Here is a 23,470-nt window from a genome sequence, read left to right as displayed (position 1 = left end):
AGAAGGTGAACTAATCCAGGCCTCACACTGGCATGCTAGCCCTCCGTAATTGAAAGCAGGGCCACCTGTTCCAGCACAGTTAGCCTATAGAGAAAAAATTAGCATTAGATCAGATACTTCTTATATTGAAAAATCATTCATAGTTCTTGCAAATTCAAATTCAGCTGTGAGCTCCTTGGTATGACATCATACAGAAACGTAGGAATGTGCCCACTTGATCCCAGTTTAAAAGTTTTGTTAGCCATAGGATTCCTTAACTTTGAAATGAAAAAAAAATTTTTTTAATTTAATGAGAGCTGACACGTGAGAAGAAGAACTGGGAAGGGTGCATATTTTTCAAATTAACTCAGGGTCATTTGCAAAAACATTTGAGCTCCCTGGTATTTTTTTCATTGTTCCTTTGCAGACATATTTTTGAACACTGTCACTGTAATGACATTTAATGAAATGACATTTAAATGACAACAAAGAAAAATCTGTGCCAAATTGGGAGAACATCACCACATCATTTATGTTTTGTAATAAATTAATTAGCATACTGCAATCTTCTTATAATTTAAGTAACGTGGTTATATCAAACACAGTTATGACTGCAATTTCACATTTATTTTAGTATACAGTATACCTGGTATCTCTAGATGAAATACATAACCGCTGAATTCTTTTTCTCTTAATAAAATCATTTCTTTAGTCTCTCCTGTTTAACCTGTCCATTAATTTGCTTGTATAGTTTTCATGTCATTTTAATTTCATTCTGGCTTTGGATTGGTTTCAGCTCTGGTTTTATTTGATTTTTGTTTTAAAAATTTGACTTTTAATGGGTTGTAATCCTATTTTGAACTGTTTTCTTACATTTTATGGATTAACTTACTGTTTTATAGGTTGCAGTGATTCTAATTTTTACTTTTAAAAAATCTCTAAACATCTTAGTATAATCCTATTTCCATAAACTTCTTTGATTTGAATGAAAATATATACATATTTTAATACACTTATTAAGTAATATAAAATATTACTTTAAAAAACTTCTCGGATACAGTAGCACACCATTCAAATAGGTTTATGTAAATAGAGATTTTAAGTTGTTTACCTCCAGATGTGTATTTTTGAAATTTTTTTTAAAGATTTTATTTTTCTTGATGAATTCTGCTTTTATATTCTTTTATTACTGAATTTATTACTCAGTGGGGATTAATTCAGATATATCTTGAAAGTACTTGTTCAGAGGAATTAAGATATCTAAAAACGATGACCCAAATAACCTCCAGACATTTTCTGGAGTGGAAAATGAAGATTAAGTAACAGAATATTTAAACACAAGAAGATTTCAGTATGAAAGAAAGCATCTTAAGGAGCTCATTTAATTAATTTCTCTTAATGCTGCCCTGATAGTTAACCCTTTGCCTCTTTTCTCTTTCCAGAAATGGAGCCAAGGCCCATGCCCTCGAGTTCTGTCTCTATCTTAATTCAATTTTACAGCCATACGAGCAGGCTATCTTCTACATTTAAGAAATGTAAACTCGTCAGTAAAACTATAAGAACCTTGACTTTTACATTTCCCCAGTTTTATGGGTTCCAATTTGCAATGTCAGCATTATATTATCATAGTTTATTTTCCCCATGATTTATCAAAATGAAATGGTAAACTTGATGTCAGGGTGTTAAATAGGGCATGGGCCAAGAATTTTAAAACCCAGGAAAGTCTTTCATTATTTCAACCCTACTTTTTCAACTCTAACTTGTACCTTTGGAAGAGATGAGAAAAGTGTCTGACTTTTCATTAGTTTTTTAATAAACTTTTTTCTCTTATTCCTATAACAACCTGGTTTTAATACCACATTTTTCACTGTAGAACCAGTAAGCCATATTAATTTTTTACCAACACTGTAGAGTGAAGGGACTTTAAGTTTTCTTTGAAAGTCGGGCTGACTGCGGTGCCTCCCGGGGACTATACTTGGCTAAGTAATGGGACCCAGAGGGTCACAGAAGCTGGTTGTGGGTGTGGCCAGATGGTAAGAGGCAGTGCAAGGTCTCCTGCCAGGAAGTCAGCGGTATGGCAATTATCTAGATTCCTTATTTCTTCATGTGGTCCAATTCTGTCAGGATTATTTCTTCTACTGAAGAGAATGACGGTTATTGGGGGGATATCTTTCTAGGATCATGCAGCCAACTAAGGTGGAAGAAAAAGAGAACATTATTTGGCTTCTCCTAACTGTAGCCTTGCAACTTTGTGCTTGCATGCAGGTCTTCTTCCCCTTCCTCTGCCACCCGTGCCTTCCCGGGGACATGGTGTGGGGCCCTCTGTCCATCTCTCTACAGAGAGTAACCTCAGGTATCTCTTCTATGCTAACAACTCCCAGATGCCTAGCCCTGGTTTTGACTTACCCAACAACGGAACTGTTTCTCCATCGGCCTATGAGATGTGTTTAGTTATTTAAAATTCAGTCTGTTCACATTAAATTAAACCATTTTTCTCTCCTCTCCTTATTCATTCCTGCCCTTAGTATAGTCTTCAAATTTGTTGACATGTGCTAGTGATAGCAATATTATTCCAGTCATGTTTTGTCACAATTTTACTGTCACTCTTGATTCATCCTTTTTTCTTTTTAATTCCAACTCCTCTTCATTTGTCCTTTGAAATGGTCCTCCATTTTGTCTACGACCTCCCTAGTTTAGGTTTACGCCCTGATTACTTCCTCAGTCTGTTTACCTGCCGCTTCCCTCCAGGTTCTCCTTTCCCTCACTAATCCTGTTGTCCCCTTTGCCCGAGCCCAGTTAGCCTCCCCTGCCAAACTCCTGTGACGTTGACCACCCAGCTCCCTCAGTTCCTCTGGTCAGAGTTCTCCTCAGCCCTCAAGGCTCTCTCTAATCTGGTGTCATCTGGCTTAGCTGTCACTAAGCAGGTGATCCTAAGTAAGATTACTTTACTTCTTTGAGCCTCGGTATTTTCTTCCATAATGTAAGAGAGCTATTTTAAGAGTCCTTTAAGTTCTAAAATGATGGCTGTAATCCTTAACGGAACTCTTCATTTATTTTCACAGCAGATATTGTGAGCAATTGCAATATGCCCAGTGTTGTTCTAAGCAGTCCCTTCTCTCAAGAAATGCACACTATCTGGTAGAAAAGACAGAATTTGTTGGCCAAATAGTCACACAGAGTAATATATAATGATAAACTAATATACGTGCCATGAAGTTCTGTGGATTCCTAAGAGTGGAGATTCAGGGAAGCTTCTCGGAGTAACTCACCCTGCAGCTGAGTTGCACAGGATACAAGGGAGTTGACCAAGGACTGCAGCGGGGAGAGTGGATTTCTGGGAGAATATGTGCAAAAGACAGTATGGAGAGTGGTGTCATGTCAGATTACAGGAAATGAAAACAGGGAAGAGTGAGGGAACCAGTGCTATGAGGTGAGGCTATAAAAAGAGGCAGAGACTAGGCCTTGTTGGCCATAATCAAGGAGTTTAGGATTTTTATCTTAAGAGTAGTGAGGAACCATTGAAGAGCTGTCAGCAGGACATGTATGCAGTGGGGGAGGGAGGAGGTGTGTGTGTTGATGTGGTTATATCTGCATTTTGAAAAGGTAACTCTATTTGTAGGGCAGAGAACACTAAGAGGAGCTAGAGTAGATGGAAGGAAGCAATTAGGAGAATATTGCAGTAGTATTGGTGAGAGGTAATTCTAAGTTGGTTGGGGAATGGTGATAAGAAATAGGGAGAAGTGAAAGAATTGGTAGATATTGGGAAGGCAAAATCTATGGTAATAAAGTAGGGAGATAGTGGGTAAGGAGTAGGGAGATAGTGGGTAAGGGAGAAACTTTAAACATGGCTTCTGGGTCTCTCACTGGTCTAACTGGATGGATGGTATTTTGTCCCCACAAACTTCATATGTTGAAACTCTAATACCCACTATGATGATATTTGGAGATGGGGCCTTTAGGAGTTAATTAGGTTTAGATGAGGTCATGAGGGTTGGGGCTCCCCCATGATGGGATAGTACACTTAAAGAAGAGACACCAGAGAGCTTGCTGTCTCCCCTCCTCTGCCATGTGAGGACACATTGAGGAGGTGGCCATCTGCAAGCTAGAAAGGGAGCCTTCACCAGAAGCCAATAATGCCGGCACCCTAATCTCAGCATTACATCCTCTAGAAATGTGGGGAAATAAATTTCTGTCATTTAAGCCACCAGGCCCTGGTATTTTGTTACGGCAGCCCAAACTAACACAGGTGGTAATCCTGATTACTGAGATGAAAATACTTGAAGAGAACCACATTGTTTTTGGTTTGGTTTGGTTTTCATTTGTGGGAGTATGGAGAGATCATGAGTTTTGTCTTGGATGTGTTGAGTTTATGGTAGTTATTCATACAGATCTGGAGCTCATGAGACCAAGACCAGTGATAAAGGATTGAATGTTTTAGAATCTTTGGGATACAGATTCTAAGTCCATCCATGGGCCTGAATGAGAGATTACTCAAGGAAAGAGTAGAGAGGAAATAGAGAAAAGAACCTAAGAGGGCATCTTGAGGAAGTCCAATCAGGATTTTACTGGCCTGGAGGAAATTGTGGGCTAAGAGGAGAATTTGAAAAGTGTAATGTCCAAGAAGCCAAATCATTAGCGCTTTGAGACACGGAAAGATGAGAAATTGAAAATATCTAGTAGATTTATAGACTTTGTGACTACAAGTGCTTTTCCCCATCAGGTTAACCTGGATAGAAAATAGTCTAGAATGCACTGAGGTAAACAAGAGGGGAAAAAATAGTAGAAGCAGAGAGTATAAATAACTCCTTTGAGAAATTTGTGAAGAGTAATAATAAAGGGTAGTATATGAAAGAGCATCTGGGATCATGGTTTGGGGATTTTGCTTTTATGATGAAAGGGACTTGGGTTTTCTCCTACTTAAATATTCACAAGAGGAATCCAGTTGAGAGAAGAATTAGGTAAACTAACAAAGAAAAGATCAACGTGAGTGCCTAAGAAAGAGGGAAGAAGAATCCAATACATGTTTGAAAGAACCAATTTTAAATTAGAGAAGCAACAGATTCTCTATTTTACATAACAAATTAAGGAAGGGAAGGAAAGGGGCATATGCAGGTAATTTTTAGTTTAGTAGCAAGAAATTGATGGAAATGTAATGGCTTTAGCCATTTAGTATTTTATTTATTTTATTTAGTATTGCTCATCTAAGGAAGGTAGGATAAAAACTGAATTCTGTTCCTTTATTTAAAATTAGTTTTTTGAAATGAGTTGATTTTCTAGATGACTAATTTTTTTTACAATGTATGCATATATCAAATCATCACAATGTATACTTTAAATATCTTAAAATTTCACTTGCTGTTTGTATCTTAATAAAGCTGGGGAGGAATGAATCATTTTTCTAGCATATTCCAATAGTGGCCAATTAGTTGTTGCTTGGTATTATTAAGTCGTTATTTTTAATGCTACTCAAGTTATCTCATCCATTGGAAGTGGGAACCTCTAGAAATTGGATTCCTCATGTTTTTAATCTCCCCTCACTATGAGATCCTTGTTCCCTTATCTCAAAACAAAATTTGACTGTTCCCAAAAAGTAGCTCTGCTGTCTCCAACCAAAGATGAGTACAAGCCATCACTGAGAAAAGCAAAAAAGAAAAAGAAAGGGCATGACATCAAAAGAGCTGCCACAATTATTAGAGCAGTAGAATGTGCTTAGCCCTTTTTGATGACTGTTTAGAGAGAGAGAAGTTCGTTTAGGTAAGTTCAGTTTAATACACTCATTTGAGAAAACCAGTACAGTTACCCTATAATGAGAGCATTTATGTTGTGATTGGCGGGGGGGGTGGGGGGGGGTGGCCAGGGTGTACAATGTAGTCAAAAAAGTCAATGCCTGATCATAAGAATATGTGTATGAGAATAATGCTGGTAGTGATGATGCCCACATCCCAGCTGTAAGCACCAGGAGCTGCTGCTGGCTGATCCAGGCAAGAACATGTGTCAGCCCATGTCGCTGAGCCTCCTCAATAGCACGTGGGACAGCTTATTCCCACTTCCTCTTGGTCTACAGTTGTTAATTGGAGCACTCACATCTGCCACTGCTGAGGTCTTTACACTTCACACCTTCAATAAAAACACATTGGTCTCATTGTCATGGGCAATTTTCCAGTTTTCTAGTTCTCACACCTGTGAATACTCACTCTCCACTATCCATTATCATCAGGAGTATATTTACTTAGACACTGTCACAAAAATCTGAATTTGAATTGCTGAATAAAAAAAAAAAATGTTCTATGACCTAATAATAAAAAAATATTTTTATTAGAGATACTATAATTCATAAAGTCAAGCTTGATTACAGATTTGTTCTGTGTTTTGCAGTTACCTCTCTAAAATGGGGGGGGGGGTTAGGAAGCAACCATCATTCCTGAGCCTATACATAGCCACCACCACATATGCACTGACTGTTCACTGAGCAAGCCTTGCTTGTCTTAAAAAAAAAAAAAAAAAAAGTGTCTTTTACAAATAAAATTCCAAAGGAAGAAATACTTAACAAAGAAGTTTTCTTTCATAAATGTTATGATTTGGGTATAACAAGCCATATTGAATCCATTGGGTTTTTGGTAATAGATTTCAAAATACATCATAAATGTAAGTAATATGATGACTAATGGGTCAAGTAAAGTTGGAACACTTTAAACGAGAAAATAGCTGGAACAGTTTTCGGGAGACTTTTCCAGTTGATGTTTGGTCCCCCACAAGGTGTGTATTAACATAAACTTAGGGGAATGACCTCTGGGGCTTGAATTCGCTCTCTGATTTCATTACTACAATATGATTCTTTTCCTTTCACGATTAAGTCATCTCCTAAGGTGATGGGAGCATAAAATAAGTGTAATTTATTTGTATTTGTCTAATCTTCTTTTAACTCAATAGTCATCTCATCATTCTGTTTCCTGGTAGCTGTTCAGAAAGTTTTGAAGGGTAATTAGAATCTGATAATGGACAGGCATGGGTTTACTTGGTAACTTAAAGATACAGAATGTGTTCTGGGGATGGTGAGAAATTATATCTGGCAAAAAAATAGATGACTCAGCTGCAAGATTCTCTATCACTGCATGTTCTTAAAACCTAAACTTTAAAGTAACCCATTTATTAAAATTTGATGAGGAGGGGCACCTGGGTGGCTCAGCCATTAAGCGTCTGCCTTTGGCTGAGGTCATGATCCCAGGACCCTGGGATGGAGCCCCTCATCGGTCTTCCTGCTCGGCGGGAAGCCTGCTTCTCCCTCTCACACTCCCCCTGCTAGTGTTCCCTCTCTCGCCGTGTCTCTCTCAAATAAATAAATAAAATCTTTAAAAAATAAAATTTGATGAGGATTATGAAAAAATTCTAAACCTTTTAAAATAATCTCATAGTAATTGGAATAAAATCCACATTGACAATTTATGCCTGGTTCTTTATCCAAGTATATTTCCAGTTCCTATAAAACATTATTCTATATAGCTCCCACTGTGTCTCTGTTGAAGAAAACTTTTCTAGTCCACTTTTATTACTGTTTTCATCTTAATAATGAAGTTAATGCTTTTCATCAGTTTTAAGTATAAATACCAGAAAATACATTGCTTAATTTTTATTTTTATTTTTTTGTGTTTAAAATTGCCAGACTTTTTTGTTGCATAATTTTTCACATTTGTAAAAACAATCTTCCTGTCACTATGAAACTGAAATAAAGGCACTATTTTTCTACCCACAAGAGGTGACTGCTTGTTCAAGGATGTGAAAGTTTTAAAGGCACTGGGTAGGTAATAAATGTAACAGTACAGATTTGTTACACTTTCAGATGTAACAGTAACTTCATGATTTTAGTTGAAGGATTCATACCTGTTGGTGGACTTTACTCAACCGTAATGGGCACTATTTCATTTGCAGTGCTTTTCGTTCTAGTGCATGCTTCCTGTCTCTTGATGGAGATGGTACTTTTGAAAGGAATACCTGGTTTTACAGAATAGCCTCATTTCAGCTCTGCTTTTGGGGCTCTTGGCTCTTTGACACTCTCCAGCTTGCCCAAATGGGACTGCCCAGCCCCTCTGTTTACACATGGAGCCAGCTCTAGGGGGCAGGGATGAGGGCCTGGGACCGTGTGTGCCACTGGAGGGCACCGTGCACAGATGTTTCACTGTATGCAAACAAACATTCAAAAAAAATTTTAAGGTAGATTATTTAAATCTTTTAAATCTCGATTTTTTTCTTTTTTTATTATGTTAATCACCATGCATTACATCATTAGGTTTTGATGTAGTGTTCCATGATTAATTGTTTGCATATAACACCCAGTGCTCCATGCAGAAGGTGCCCTCTTTAATACCCATCACCAGGCTGACCCATACCTCCACTCCCCTCCCCTCTAGAACCCTCAGTTTATTTCTCAGTGTCCATAGTCTCTCATGGTTCGTCTCCCCCTCCGATATCCCCCCCTTCCATTCTTCCCCTCCTGCTATCTTCCTTTTTTTTTTTCTTAACATATATTGCATTATTTGTTTCAGAGGTACAGATCTGTGATTCAACAGTCTTACACAATTCACAGCACTCACCATAGCACATACCCTCCCCAAAGTCTATCACCCAGCCACCCCATCCCTCCCACCCCCCACCACTCCAGCAACCCTCAGTTTGCTTCCTGAGATTAAGAATTCCTCACATCATTGAGGTCATATGATACATGTCTTTCTCTGATTGACTTATTTTGCTCAGCATAACACCCTCCAGTTCCATCCACGTCGTTGCAAATGGCAAGATTTCATTCCTTTTGGTGGCTGTATAATATTCCGTTGTATATATATACCACATCTTCTTTATCCATTCATCTGTCAGTGGACATCTTGACTCTTTCCACAGTTTGGCTATTGTGGACATTGCTGCTATAAACATCGGGGTGCACATACCCTTTGGATCCCTACATTTGTGTCTTTGGGGTAAATACCCAGTAGTGCAATGGCTGGGTCGTATGGTAGCTCTATTTTCAACTTTTTGAGGAACCTCCTTACTGTTTTCCAGAGTGGCTGCACCAGCTTGCATTCCCACCAACAGTGTAGGAGGGTTCCCCTTTCTCCGCATCCCCACCAACATCTGTCGTTTCCAGACTTGTTACTTTTAGCCATTCTGACTGGTGTGAGGTGATATCTCATTGAGGTTTTGATTTGGATTTCCCTGATGCCGAGCGATGTTGAGCACTTTTTCATGTGTCTGTTGGCCATTTGGATGTCTTCTTTGGAAAAATGTCTGTTCATATCTTCTGCCCATTTCTTGATTGGATCATTTTGATTTGTTTCTTACAAAAAGTTAAAAACAGCTGTCTTGTGCTATGCATATATAGTTCTACTAGAGTTTTGAACTTTATGAAAACTTTCATCAGCTGCTGCTCAGTGATTGAGAGATTGTACTCCTAGGTTTAAGATCACCCAAAGAATGAAGTTTTGATGTATACATCACAGTTTTGACATGATCCCATAGGAAGGATAAATCAAGTGACCAAAGTGTCCAAAGAAAAAGCCCTCCTTGACCAATCCACTGGTCTGAGAAAGAGTTGTCTAGAAACCAACACCACAAAAATTGACATTAAAAATTCACATTTCACATTCATGAAACAAAAGAAATATATAAGAAATTTAAATAATTAAGCTTTCAAAATATTTTTAAAATCTGTAGCATTTATGCTTCTGAAGTTCTTAAAGTTTAAAATCACTGACACTCTTGGGACAAACTGTATGAGAGAGGGAAATCCAAGGTACTACTTCAGAATGTCTTTTTCCTAAAATTTGTTGAGTCCTGATCCATTGTTATGTATAAACTAGTGACCTCATAGAGATTCATGAATTTTGAAGATAGACAAGATAGGCAACTGTAATTAATTATGTACTTGCCATCTCCATTTCAAGCCATTAGACTTGTATGGAATATGTATTATGGGCTGTCCTCAGTGTTGCTTTGGGAAATGGATCTTTCTGATTTCAGACTATTCAAAACAGTTACATTTGATAAAGTAAGGTCAATGTGACTCAAATAGATTCATAGTTGAAATTCACCAATATGATTAGATTTTAGTATACATCTCCTTTTTAGAATTATCAGCATTTGAACTCTACTGACAAAAAGAAACCTTCTTTTAAAATGTATTTTGTAATACAGGTCAGGTCCTATGAAAGAATATATTCTCTCTTGTGAATTAACCTATTTTAGATAGCACCAAACTGAGCTGTGCTTTTGAGTTTTACCAGCTTAACTGACTCTAGTCTAGCTGTTAAAGCCTCTAATTTTAATATGCCTTATTCGGTGTTGGTACGATCAGGAAGTGTCCTGTGGCTTCCCTAACATTTAGGAATAGCATTCCATCTTTTTCACCTTCTACAGAAGGGGCACCAACAACGTTCTACTACCTTGTTGGAGGGGCCATGGAGAGTGGAAAGCAAACCTCAAAAAGTAACCTAGTACACATTTGGTTAACACATAGACCTAAAGTGGGCTTCCCCTACATATAAGAGCCATGGATATATTCAAGCTGTTTGGCCTTTTGAGGAACACATGTGAGACTAAAAACTAATGAAATGAAGTGGAAAGAAAACACTATTCTAGGGGTGCCTGGGTGGCTCATCGTTAAGCGTCTGCCTTCAGCTCAGGTCATGATCCCAGGGTCCTGGGATTGAGCCCCGCATCGGGCTCCCTGCTCAGCGGGGAGTCTGCTTCTCCCTCTCCCACTCCCCCGGCTTGTGTTCCCTCTCTCACTGTGTCTCTCTCTGTCAAATAAATAAATAAAATCTTTAAAAAAAATTAAAAAAACTATTCTATCATGCATATGACAAAGTCACATTGTTTTTTATTTTTTAAATTAATATGCAATGAAATCCTTTTTTGGTGTACAGTTCTGTGAATTTTAATTCAGATATACATAACTACTACCACAATCAAAATACTGAACAGATCTATTATCCAGAAAAACCTCTCATGGTTTTTCTTCATAATCATACCCTCCCCCAAGCCCTAAACTGATGATAACTACTGCTCTCCATCACTTTAAGGGGTTTTGTTTATTTTGCCTTTTTGAGAATGTCATAGAAATGGAATCCCATAGCATATAACCTTTTCAGACTGGCTTCTTTCATTTACATACTGCCTTTGAGACTCACCTAAGGTGTTGCATGCATTAGTAGTATATTCCTTTTTATTGCTGAGTAGTATTCCATTATGTGGATGTACCACAGTTTAACAGTTCATCCATTGGAGGCCATCTAAATTGTTTTCCAGTTTTGTGATTATAAATAGAGCTACATCAAACATTTGTGTATAAGTTGTGTTAACCTAACTTTTCATTCCTTTGTGATAAATGCCTAGGTGTGGGATTGGTGAGTTATATAAATCATATATGAAACTGCTGAAATGTTTTCTGGAGTAGATGTATCATTTGGCGTTCCCACCAGCAATGCATGAGAATCCCACTAGCTCCAGCTTCTCTACAGCACTTTATGTTGTCTGTATTTTTTTGTTTAGTCATTCTAATAGGTGTCTCATTGTCATTTTAATTTATTCTTTTCTAATGACTAATGATGTTGGACACCTTTGTATGTACTTATATGCCATGAATATATCCTCTTTGGTGAAGTGTCTATTCAGGTCTTTTGCCCATTGTAAAATTAGGCTGTTTGTTCCTTATTACCAAATTTTGAAAGATCTTTATTCTGGCTACAGATCTTTTGTCAGATAAGCAGTTTGCTAATATTTTCTCCCAGTACATAGCTTGTTCTTTTCATTCTCTTAATACTGCTTTTTACAGAGCAAAAGTTTTTAGTTATGAAGTCCAATTTATAAAATTTTTTAATTGAATCTTTGTTTTTTGGTACTATGTAGAAGAACCCTGCCTGACTCCAGGACTTGAAGATTTTCTCCTCTGTTTATATCTAAAGTGTTGTAATTTTACATTTTGCATTTAGATCCATGATCTCTGATCCATTTTGAGTTAATTTTATATAAGGTATAAAGTTGGGTTCAGGCACTTTTTTCTTTTCTTTTCTTTTTTTTACATGTGGATGTCCAACACCATTTGTTAGCAAAACTATCTTTTCTTCATTGAATTGCCTTTGCACCTTTTCCAAAAATCATTTGGCAGTTTTTGCTTGGATCATATTTCTGTACTCTCTGTTTTGTTCCACTGACATATGTGTGTATCCCTTCTCCAAGACTATGCTGTCTTGATCATGGTAGCTTCATGCTAAGCTTTAAAATCTTATAAGTCCTCCAGTGTTACTCTTCTTTTTCAAAATTCTTTTGGGTATTCTAGTTACTTTGTTCTCCTGTATAAATTTTATAATCAGCTTTTCTATATCTGAATAAATACTGCTGGGATTTTGATTGGAATTGTTTCAAATCTATAGATCAGTTGGGAGAAGATTGACATCTTTACTAAGTTGAGTCTCCCAGTCCATGAGTATATGTAAAGTATGTGTCTCCATTTACTTAGAGCTTTTTTGATATTTCATTAGAATTTTGTAGTGTTCAGCGTACATACCTGTGTGTATTTTATTAGAATTATTCCTAAGTATTTATTTTATTTAGAGCTATTATAAATATAATTTTTTAAAAATTTTTTTATTCCAACTGCACACTGCGGTTTGTAGAAATGGAATTGGTTTTTGTGTGGTGATCTTGTATTCTAAAATCTTGCCAAATTTCACTTATAAATTCTAGGAGTTTTTCTATATATTCCATGGAGTTTTCTACGTGAGCAATCATGTTATCTGTGAATAGACATTTTTTCCCTTCCAATCTTTATGCCTTTTATTTCTTTTTTTTTTTTTGCCTTATTGCACTGGGTAGGATGTTTAATATTATGTTGAGTATGAGTAGTAAGAATGCATATCCTTGCCTTTGTTTCTGATCCTAAGGGAAAAGCATTTGCTCCTTCATGATTAAGTATGATGTTAGCAATAAATTTTCATCTGTGAACTTCAACAGGTTAAGGAAGCTCCCCTCTATTGATAGTTTCTTAAGAGTTCTTACCATAAATGGATACTGAATTTTTCAAAACTTTTTCTGCATCAATTAGTATGATCTTTTTGTTTTTTAAACTGTTAACATCATTACTTTGATTGATTTTCTAATATTGAGCCAACCTTGTACTCCTGGCATAAACCCCTGTTGGTCATGGTATATTATTGGTTTTATATATTGCTGGTTTGATTTCTAGCTTTTTTTGAGGATTTTTATGGCTCTGTTCTTAAGGTCTGTAGTTTTACTGTCTTTCTGTTTTGGTATCAATAATGATGGTTTCATAAAATGGACTGAGTAGTATTCTCTCCTCTTCTATTTTTTGTGGCACAAAGAAATGAAGAAATGAAGGAAATGAGGGATTTTCATAGTCCCTGTTGTGAGCACTAGGAATTCTCCCCCCACTTGCTGAAGCCAGAAATAGGGGGTTTCTCCTAGTACTCCCTCTGTCCACACCTCATGCCACCTTCTCTTTTGGATTGCGTTTAGCACAGGCTATGGGATACAGAAGGAAAAATGGCAAACTCACCTCCATTTTGGTAGTATTTTGCACTCTCGCCATCTTCCCCAGTCTTTTGCTACCTTTCCTTTTCAGTGTCCTCAAGTAGCTATACTGTATAGGTTTTATAATTGCATTCTCTCCAGCTTCTGGATATGCATAGAGTGGGAGGGACAGGATTCTATCTTCCCTAGAATCCTTAAATATATATATATATATTTTTTAAGAGAGCATACGCATGAGCCAGGGAGGGGGAGAGAGGGAGAGAGAGAATCCTAAGAGGCTCCATGGCCAGCCCAGAGGCCAATGTGGGGCTCCATCTCATGACGCTGAGATCATGACCTGAGCAGAAATTAAGAGTCAGACGCTTAACTGACTGAGCTACCCAGGCACCCCTGGAATCCTTAAATAATTTTTTTTTAAAAGGGAACTGGCAACTAGCAAAAAGCAAGGTATATTAAATATTTTTGCTTTAGAAGAAAATGTAAAAAAAAAAAAAAAAAAACTGAGGCAAACATTCCTAAGCCTTGAAACTTCATTTATACTCACATTAGAAACTCGGAATGTCGTGTGAGTAAATATGCATGTGGAATTCATGTTAGTTTTCTATTGATGCATAACAGATTAAGCACAAATGTAGTGGCTTGCAGCAACACGATATTATTATCTCACACTCCTGTAGGTCAAAAGTCCAGGTGGGTTCAGCTGGATTCTCTGCTCAGAACCTCACAAGGCCGAAATCAAGGTGTCGGTTGGGCTGGGCTCTAATCTGGAGGCTCCAGAGAAGAAACTCGTTCTAGTTATTTGCAGAATCTAGTTCCTTGTGGTTGTGGCATCAAGGTCCCTCATTCCTTATCTGTTGGCTAACCCCTCAGTTCTAGAGCCACTCATTCCTTCCTCCTTGTCATATGACCCCCATCATCCTCAATGCAGTAATGGCATATAATAGAGCCCTTCTCAGGCTTCAGATCTCTCTGACTTCCCTTTCTGCCTCCTTCATATCCCTTTTAACGGGTTTATATATTTAGGCCTATCAAATAATTTCTGTGTCTTAAATTCACCTGACCTAGGCTTTTTATCACAACTATAAAACCCCTTCACAGCACAGCAGTACCTAAAGTAGTGTTTGATTTAATAACTAAGGGACAGAAATCTTGGGCAGGGGAGTCATCTTTAGAATTCTGCAGAACCAGATTAGAATGTTTTGAGATGCTGCAGCATGAAGTGACCAAACATGTACTTTGCGCAGAGTTGGAGGCCCAGTGCTGCATATTGATGATGAAAAATACGCACTCAAGGAACTTCTTGATTGGTGGGAGATATAATCTCACAAAATGATACTTGTGCAAGGGCAGCTTTGTGCAGAAAATGCTGAGCGGTGTCCTGAACATTAGGCATTGGGCGAAGAAAGGATATAGTAGGCAAAGGAGCAACATGAGCAAAGGCCTAGTGGTATGACATAGCAGGAGTTGGGGGGAGCAGGCTCTATAAAGTCTGTGATATTTCTGGAACCTCATTGTGTGAGGCAGGCAATGGCTGCAGATAAAGGCAACGCCTTTTTTCCATTCTAAGGAGCTTGGTCTTTTATGCCATAGGTAAAGAAGAGCCATGAAAGAGTTTTAAATAGGAATGAGCCAATCAGGATTGCATTTGAAGCAAATCATTTGGAAATTACTCTGGAGACTGGATTAACGGGAATTGGTCTAGGCAGGGAAATCATTCAGGAGGTTTTATAATAGCTGAACAATATCAAAGCCATGGAGGAAAAAAATGGGGAATGGCTGGAGTGCTGGAGAGGAGGAGATTGGATTCGAGCAATATTTTGGAAGTAGAATTGACAGAACTTAATCTTTGAGTGGATTTGGACCAGGACAAGAACATGAAATGGGTCAAAAAGTCAGATTTCTGATTGGAGCCACTTGGTAGATTATAGAGCCATTAACTGAGATAGGGAATATCACATGTCCAAGAGGAGTAAATGGATTGTTTTAGATAAAATGATTCAGTGAGCCTATGAGAGTTCAATAGAAAGGAAAAATTCATTCATTTTTTCCTTCAGCACATCACTGTGGAGCAGACCGTAGTTGAGGCACTCAGAATGTTAAGCTGTAGGACAGCCCTTACTGGCCAGGAGCTCACAGTTCACTGGACTGTGACAGATACATAAGAAGGTAACTCTAAAAATCATATAAATAGGTGCCTCATGAGCCACAATCCAAAGCGTATTCTGGAAGCAATGGATGAGCAGCATCTTCCTTGGCACAGGGTCAAGAAAGATTTCCTGGAGGAAGTGACTCAAGGACTAAGTCTCAAAGGATGAGTTAGGCAAATAACCAGAGGTATAAATAGTTTTTTTCTGTGTCACTGCGACCACAATGATACCTGAGATAGGATCCATATCAAGGTAGTAGTCAAGCAACACTTGGTAGATATGGTAGGTAGATATATATATACACACACATACCATTCCACGGGTGCTTTGACAGTCTACAGTTAGGGGAAATGGACCCCTTATGTTCAGCAGTTGGCTTAGATGGATATTTGGGCAACCTCCTGAATGGATCACTAAATTGTTTCTATGGCTACAGAATGAACACTTCAGACCCTTAGTTTAAGTCTGCACGTTATAAATCCAGACAAAAGCAGATAGTTTCTGGCCACAACATTTGAGTCTTCTATCTTTATAGCTTTTGTTTTGGTTTCCTGTTGTTCCTTTCATCTGTTAAGATTGTCCTCTTTTTTTCATTGTGGTAAAGGTAGTAGTATTTTCTGTGAGGCGATGGAATTTGGAAGGCCACATGAAAGGGTAGGTAGGCAGAGCAAATAAATGTATGGGTCATTTGAACCATCCAATTTTCCTAAAGTATTTTGCCCACCAGCCTCTGTCAGTACTCCAGAATCTATAAATCAAAAATAACGCCTTTCAAGAAGTGGTGCTGGTATAACCAGATACTCCCCTAAAAAAGAAGAAAGTTGGGCCCTTACCTCACATAGTACTCAAAAGTTAATACAACAACGATAGACCTAGGGCACCTGGGTGACTCAGTTGGTTAAAAGCATCTGCCTTCACCTCAGATAATCATCCCAGAGTCCTGGGATCGAGTCCTGCATAGGGTTCACTGCTCAGCGGGGAGTCTGCTTCAACCTCCGCCTGCCACTCCCCCTGCTTGTGTGCTTGTTCTCTCTCTCTCTCTCATGCATGCACAAAAATAAATAATACAATCTTTAAAAAAATAAAAACGATCATAGACCTAAATGTATGAGGTAAAACTATAAAACTTAGAAAACATAAGTGTCATGCTTTGTGATTTTGGGTTAGCAATGGTTTCTTAATATGACCCTGAAAGCATCAGCAAAATAATAAATAAATTGGACTTCAAAAAATTAAAGTCTGTTGTGCTACAGATGATACCATCAAAAAACTGAAAAGACAATCCACAGAATGGGAGGAAATATTTGCAAATCCTATCTTTGATAGGGCCTTGTATCCAGAATATATAAAGAACTCATATAATTCAATAATAAAAAGATTAGCCAATTTTAAAATGAGCAAAGGATGTGAATAACATTTCTCCAAGAATATATACATATAACCAATAAGCACATGAAAAAGCATTCAACATCATTCGCCATTAGGGAGATACAAATCAAAATCACAAGGACTACCACTTCACCCACTGAGGTGTGACTATAATCAAATATGACCCAGCAGTCCCACTCCTAGGTAGATACCAAGGGAATTGAAAACATGATCACATAAAAATTTGCACATGAATGTTCATAGTAGCATTATTTATAATAGCCAAAGAGTAGAAATACCTCAAATGTCCATTAACTGTTAGTGGATGAACAAAATGTGGTATATCCATATGAGGGAGTATTATTCAGCCACAAAAAGGAATAACGTATTAATGATACATGTTTCAATAGGAATGAACCTTAAAACTTTTGCTGTGCTAACTGAAAGAAACCAGACACATAAGGCAAGATATATATTATGTAATTCTCTTTATATGAAATGTCCAGAAGAGGCAAATCTATAGAGAAAGAAATTAAAATAGTGGTTGCCTGAGGCTAGAGGTAGGGAATGGGTAGGGAGGGACTGCTAAGTGGTCTGGGATTATTTGGGGTGTGGTGATGATAATGTTCTGGAAATAGAGGCAAAAATTGCACAGTCTTGTTAGTTTACTAAAAACCATCGAATTGTTCACTTTAAATAAGTAAATTATATGGTGGGTGAGATAACCTATCAATAGGAAGTTAAAAAAATAACTCCTTTAAGTTAGGGTGTTTTTTCTGTTTAAAAAAATATGGGCAGCAGGGAGCATTTTGGTATTGCAAAGGGTGACTCAGATGTCTGATCCTTTCTGGCAGACAACTAGCTAGAAGTAGGACTCTCAGAGTTTTGCTAGGCCCGATTAAAGAAGCACATGGGAAGGCACACTTAAAAAGGGTGGCACCCCGAGGGAACGTGGGTGGCCAGGAGAAAACTGTAAGGAGAACCTTATGAAGAAAGGTATAGAAACTAACTTTATCTGCTTAATAACCTTGCCATTGGCTTCATCTGGAATTGTGTCTTGCAGTTTATACTCAGTCTCCGGTGAAAAGAACACTTGTTAGGTTCAGTTATGCTCAAACATAGGCGAGACACACTGTGCCAAGCACTGGATATAAAGATGTATGACCTGCTGTGCCTTCACAACGCTTCTAGTCTTAGGGCTTACTGATAATGAAAACAGAAGAAGGCAAAAACAGAAAATTAAAGCTGGTCAGTTTTAATGTCAGGTGCTGAGTAGCAAATAAGGACAACATCTGGTATATGGTACATATAAAATGGACTGTGGGTTTTAAGAGATCTCTGTGTACATATGTTACATTGGATGGGGTGTTTAAATGTCTTCGAATGCGGAATGTAGGCCACAAAGGGGAAACAAACCTTGTCTGCATATACTTGATCAGAGAATGAAGTAGGGCAGGCTACTTCAATTAGTCAGTTGGACAGATATTTATTGACACCAGTATTTGTGTCAAACATTGTGCTAGATACTAGGGGAAGTCCTTTTACCTTGGAAGAAAGAATGCCAGTTCCAGTAACAAACTAAAATAGCTGCTTAAGTCTGTCTCAGAGTGGGAGGGCAGAAAGAGATGTCAATGCATGGCCTTCACTCTGTCAGAACAGTCACATGGATTGAGACAGGAAGGTAGGCACGTAAGTAGTCCAGGGAAAGTGTTCCTTCAAGTAACTACGTGGAAAGATCAGTTAGGTGATGAATAAAAGAGTTATAACACCTGGCATCCTAATGAGTCCACCGTACAAGTGTAGGGAGACTTAAATAGGAGCTCGACAGGGAAGTAAGGGCTTATATTCAATGACAGAGCTTCAGTACTTTTCTTATCTGTTTCAATTATATAGCAGACATCAACTTGGACATATCAAAGCCTTTGAAAGCAAACCTGAGTTTTACCAAGTTGGATCAGATAAACAATTTATTAAAGAAGATAAGAAGTGCACACAGCAAAGAGACTTCAGCCCCTTCGGATACCACGCTGAATAAGGATGAGTTTCCAACCTCAAAATGTTACCGTGGAAAGTTGTCAAAACCTAAGGTTCACGGTGATGGAGCACAGAAGATTCCATTTCAAGAAAACATGTGGAGAACTGTTTCTTGCTTTCAAAAAATTTCTGTCCATACTACTCAGATTGTGGTCTCCATGGAAACTGTCCCCCATCCTAGTAAACCATGCCTATTAGCATCTTTATCAACCCTCAGTGGAAGCCTTAATGTCAAAGCAGCACAAAAAGTACCTGGTAAGTCACAGAAAGGGGGGGAGGGAGATAATAATATGATTTATTTGCATCTGAAAATGCATAATTTTGAAGATTCATATTATGTAGAGGTTAAAAGTTTTAAGGACCATTACAGACAGGGACGTTTCTGATTTGTGACCTTATTTTAAGAGGTAATTTTATAACAAATACTTTGAACTAAATATTTTAACACCCTAAATGAAACTGTTGGTATCCATCTCTTCGGGCATGTTCCTACAGATGTCTGTAAAATCATCCACTTCTAAATTCCTTTTTACCTAAAATAGCTTAGTGGAACAGTGGAGTATCAAGGTTTTCTTTTTCCCATATCTTTTTTTAAATTTTTATTGTTATGTTAATCACCATATATTACATCATTAGTTTTTGATGCAGTGTTCCATGATTCATTATTTGCGTATAACACCCAGTGCTCCATACAGAGCGTGCCCTCTTTAATACCCATCACCAGGCTAACCCATCCCCCCACCTCCTCCCCTCTAGAACCCTCAGTTTGTTTTGCAGAGTCCATCGTCTCTCATGGTTCTTCTCCCCCTCCGATTTCCCCCCCTTCATTCTCACAGATCTGTACCTCTGAAACAAATAATACAGTATATGTTAAAAAAAAAAAAAGAAGAAGAAGATAGCAGGAGGGAAAGAATGGAGTATCAAGTTTTGTGAACCCTTAGAGCAGTGCTTCTCGAAGCGTGCTCTCAGAACCAACAGTATCAGCATCACCTAGGAACTCGTTAGAAATGCCAGGGTTCAGACCCTCCCCCTGACCTACTGAATCAACAGCTGTGGGCATGGAGCCCAGAAATCTGTGTTCCAAAAGCTCTGCAGATGATTCTGATGCACTGTATTAAGTCACTGGTCACAATTTATTTAAAAAGAGAAATTATTCAGGTGGCAAGTCTGCTACGCAAAGTGTAGCAAAAACCAAGGTTCAATTTGGCAGGGACAGTGCCAGTGACTGAGCCAGCAGTACCTGGCAGACGAAGGCTACGCTTCGGGACCTAGCCTAGCAAAGGGTGGTGAGGACCCTGCAAACTGGATGGCATCGATGGGTGGGGAGGTGAGAAATTAACCGGCAATGACATCCACATTTTTCTCTTTTGTTACCATGACTGAAGTGTTAATGTGCTTTTTCACACTGGAGAAGGGTAAGCAGAAGGAATGGGAAGAGGGGAAGAGAAAAGGCAAGGTACCGGTGGGAAGTAACAGTTTTCAGTCACAGAACCTGCTGCTGTTTGGAGTTCAGGGCACAGTGCCAGAAATTATACTTTGAAAAGTAAAAGTAGCAAAAGGAAACATTTTTTTCCACTTTAATTTGCAGGAAAGAATTGGGGCTAGAGGGATAGTGTAGGGGATAAAGTAAATCCTGAAACTCTATGCAGCTTAGTTGCTTACTAAAAAGTAGGTAAGTGGCAGCTGGAGACTCCCTGGAACTTAATTCCATGTAGCCAGTTTGGGCACAGTAGTTTAAGAGATAAAGGAAAAGTTTTATGGTTGAGAAGTATGAGTTTTAGGCCAAAAAGTAGATGATTTATTTCTTTCTCACCAGAAATATTTGTGACCAAGCCAGCTAAAAGCACTGTATTTTTTTTTATTGTCTTAAAAGTTAGAAATGAAAAATGCAAGGTCCATGGGACATGAAAGACTGTGAAGCACTGGAGGTTACTTACAGTGTCTGATTTATCCACAAATAGATTGCAACCCAGACAACACTGGCTGGTTCCCACGCCTTTCCAGTTGTACCTTCATCATAGCAGGGAAAGGTTAGGACGCAGAGGGAAACAATTTAAATGGACTGTCCTCAATTCTAGGTCCTTTTCTGTCTTGTTTTATTCATTTGCTACTCATATTTTACCCACTTTTAATAGTATCTGTCCTCAGTAAACATCTCTATAATGTCGTTAAAATCCTCTCCCTGAGCTCCACAAGATAGTGGACTCATTCTGCTTTTGTAACTTTTTTTTTCCCCCCTTCAGCCTGGAAAAACTACATACCCCTATCTCTTTTACAATTATGCCCTTCAATCTAGTTAAACACAGAAATAGAAACTATAGCTCCTACAAAGACATTCTTTATACAAGTCTAATGTGTAGTGTCCAACAAACGTTCTCAAGTAGTTACTTGTGTCAACAAATCAAATTGAAGTTAGCTATTTAATAGGAACAATTTTATTATGAGAACATAACGAATGCCAAATCTGTTCTCTGCATTTCTCCTTCATGCAGCAGCATGCTCAGTTTAAGAAGATAACGTTAGCAAACTAATCACTAATTATAATCAAATAAAATAAGATTGTGTTAAGTTCTAGTTATTGCTGATGGCTGATTTCTGGGAAATTATAATTGAGAGATTATTACATATTTTTCAAAAATTAATGTATAGCTAAGCAAAACTTTTTAAAAGCCAAATATCATTTTTTAAGCTTTGAACATTAATTTCATTATATAGTTGAATATCTTAAAAAGTCATGCTTTGCAACCTGGATGAAATATACTCAAATATATATGCAAGGTATATTTTTGATGAGTGGTAAAAATATCCCTCACCCCCCCCCAAAAAAAACCCTCCTACCAGTAGTTATATTTCTTTTCTTATTATGCAAGTGACATCGTTCTTCATTGAACTAAACTTTTTTATAGTGTATCTTTGAGCTCAACAGAGTTAATGTCAGATTTTTATAGTTTGAATCTAATACAGAAATACCTAACTGTGTCTTTGATTTTACAGTTTATGTAACTATTGTGACCCATCTGCAGCAGCTGCACTTTTCAAATTATTTGCTGAACCAAATTGAGCACAGTGACAAAAGTAGTCATTTCAGATGTACTATTAAACAGAGAGAGAAAAAGGAGCATTGCCTTGGTACAGTATAGCCATCTGCTGTACAGATGTTATTGTATAGAATGACTTAAGATAAAATAATTGTAGAAAATTTTCATTAAAACCTCAACAATTTGCACTTGTTTATGCGAATCTGCATAACTCCCCAATGAGACAACACACTTGGGGTTTCTTTGGTTCTCACTCACTTTCTCTTTGATCCTTTTTGATGTGCTGACTTTAATAAACACAGTCAAAAACACTGCAAAAACATCATGGAAAAAACTACAAAGGAACAATTATAGCAGCAGAAACTACTCTAATCCCTAACTTACGCAAGCTATTTTTAGTGAAATATTTTTTTTAACACTCTTTATGTGACAATGTTATATAAACAGGGTAAAACAGTCCTTTCCAGATGAGTTTTAATTTAGGAGCTGAAATAGATTTGTAATGCCAGAGGAATCTTATGTTCTAAGTAAAATTTAGAGAAACACAATGGGGAATGTGTTGTAGGCATGTTTCCTCACTTTTGAAGGGTACAAAAAATGTTTGAGTCCATCTAAGGATTGTATTTTTTATCATCTAAACTGTCATAAGCTTATGGGAAGAGTATGGGGAAAAGGAGTAACAAGAGCATGAAAGGGGAAAGTTAATCTTCTTCCCAACACATTGACAATACACTTAAATCTAGGACGTTTTCCTGTTCGTTTACTGGTTTCTGCAACAAAATATGTACAAATTATTCACTGAAATGTTCTCATCATTTGAAACAAAATGAAATGGTTAAATATTTTCAATTTAAAAAAGAAAAAAAATCCACAAGTTCTTCTTAGCCTTCTGTACTATCCTGTGACCCTAAACTATGAGAGTTTCAAGGGACTTGATTTTTTTCCTACTTCTACTCTGCAGATGCTAGTGTAACAGTGACTTATAATAACCTAACTCGTATTTCTGCTAGAATACTTATGTTCTCCCATATGTCTTTGGTAAAATGGCTCTGAAGTTCTGATTTTAGTAGACGTAATGCTTAGTTTTTTTTCAGTTGGCAAACAATACTGAGAAAAAAAATAACAAAATGAATCTCACTTAGAGATTCTATCTTATTTTCTGAAACATTTTAAGGCTTGGTAGTATTTCTTTTGCTCTCTATTAAATCCATCCCATTCTATAGTGTGTTCTTTTTAAAAACAACGCCCTTCCCCCCACCTACACACATAATACAATCTTTTTTTTTTGTCGTTTGAAGTATGTCGTTTTGGAGAAACCATAAGTATGTAGCTATAAATTGTGAACGCAGTGTAGCATTTTCCATAGGC

At 37.6% G+C, this 23,470-nt stretch overlaps 1 protein-coding gene across 6 annotated transcripts in view; it reads left to right on the top strand.

The window, feature by feature from the left end:
• The window catches only part of VPS13B (vacuolar protein sorting 13 homolog B), a 750,734-nt gene that overhangs the window by 564,698 nt on the left and 162,566 nt on the right, over window positions 1–23,470 (top strand). For 5 of the 6 annotated variants that reach the window (XM_028108562.1, XM_028108579.1, XM_028108553.1 and 2 more), the window contains one exon: window positions 18,924–19,319. The exons of the other annotated variant lie outside the window; for it this stretch is intronic. In XM_028108562.1, coding sequence (XP_027964363.1) covers window positions 18,924–19,319 — 396 coding nt within the window. The remainder of the gene's footprint in view (window positions 1–18,923; window positions 19,320–23,470) is intronic. 6 annotated transcript variants of the gene reach the window in all.

This window comes from Eumetopias jubatus, unplaced genomic scaffold, assembly GCF_037043125.1.
Source record: "Eumetopias jubatus isolate StellerSeaLion01/CBP00866 unplaced genomic scaffold, mEumJub1_p1.0 scaffold_4, whole genome shotgun sequence".
Classification (NCBI taxonomy): domain Eukaryota; kingdom Metazoa; phylum Chordata; class Mammalia; order Carnivora; family Otariidae; genus Eumetopias; species Eumetopias jubatus.
This window is presented reverse-complemented; position numbering and strand designations above follow the sequence as displayed.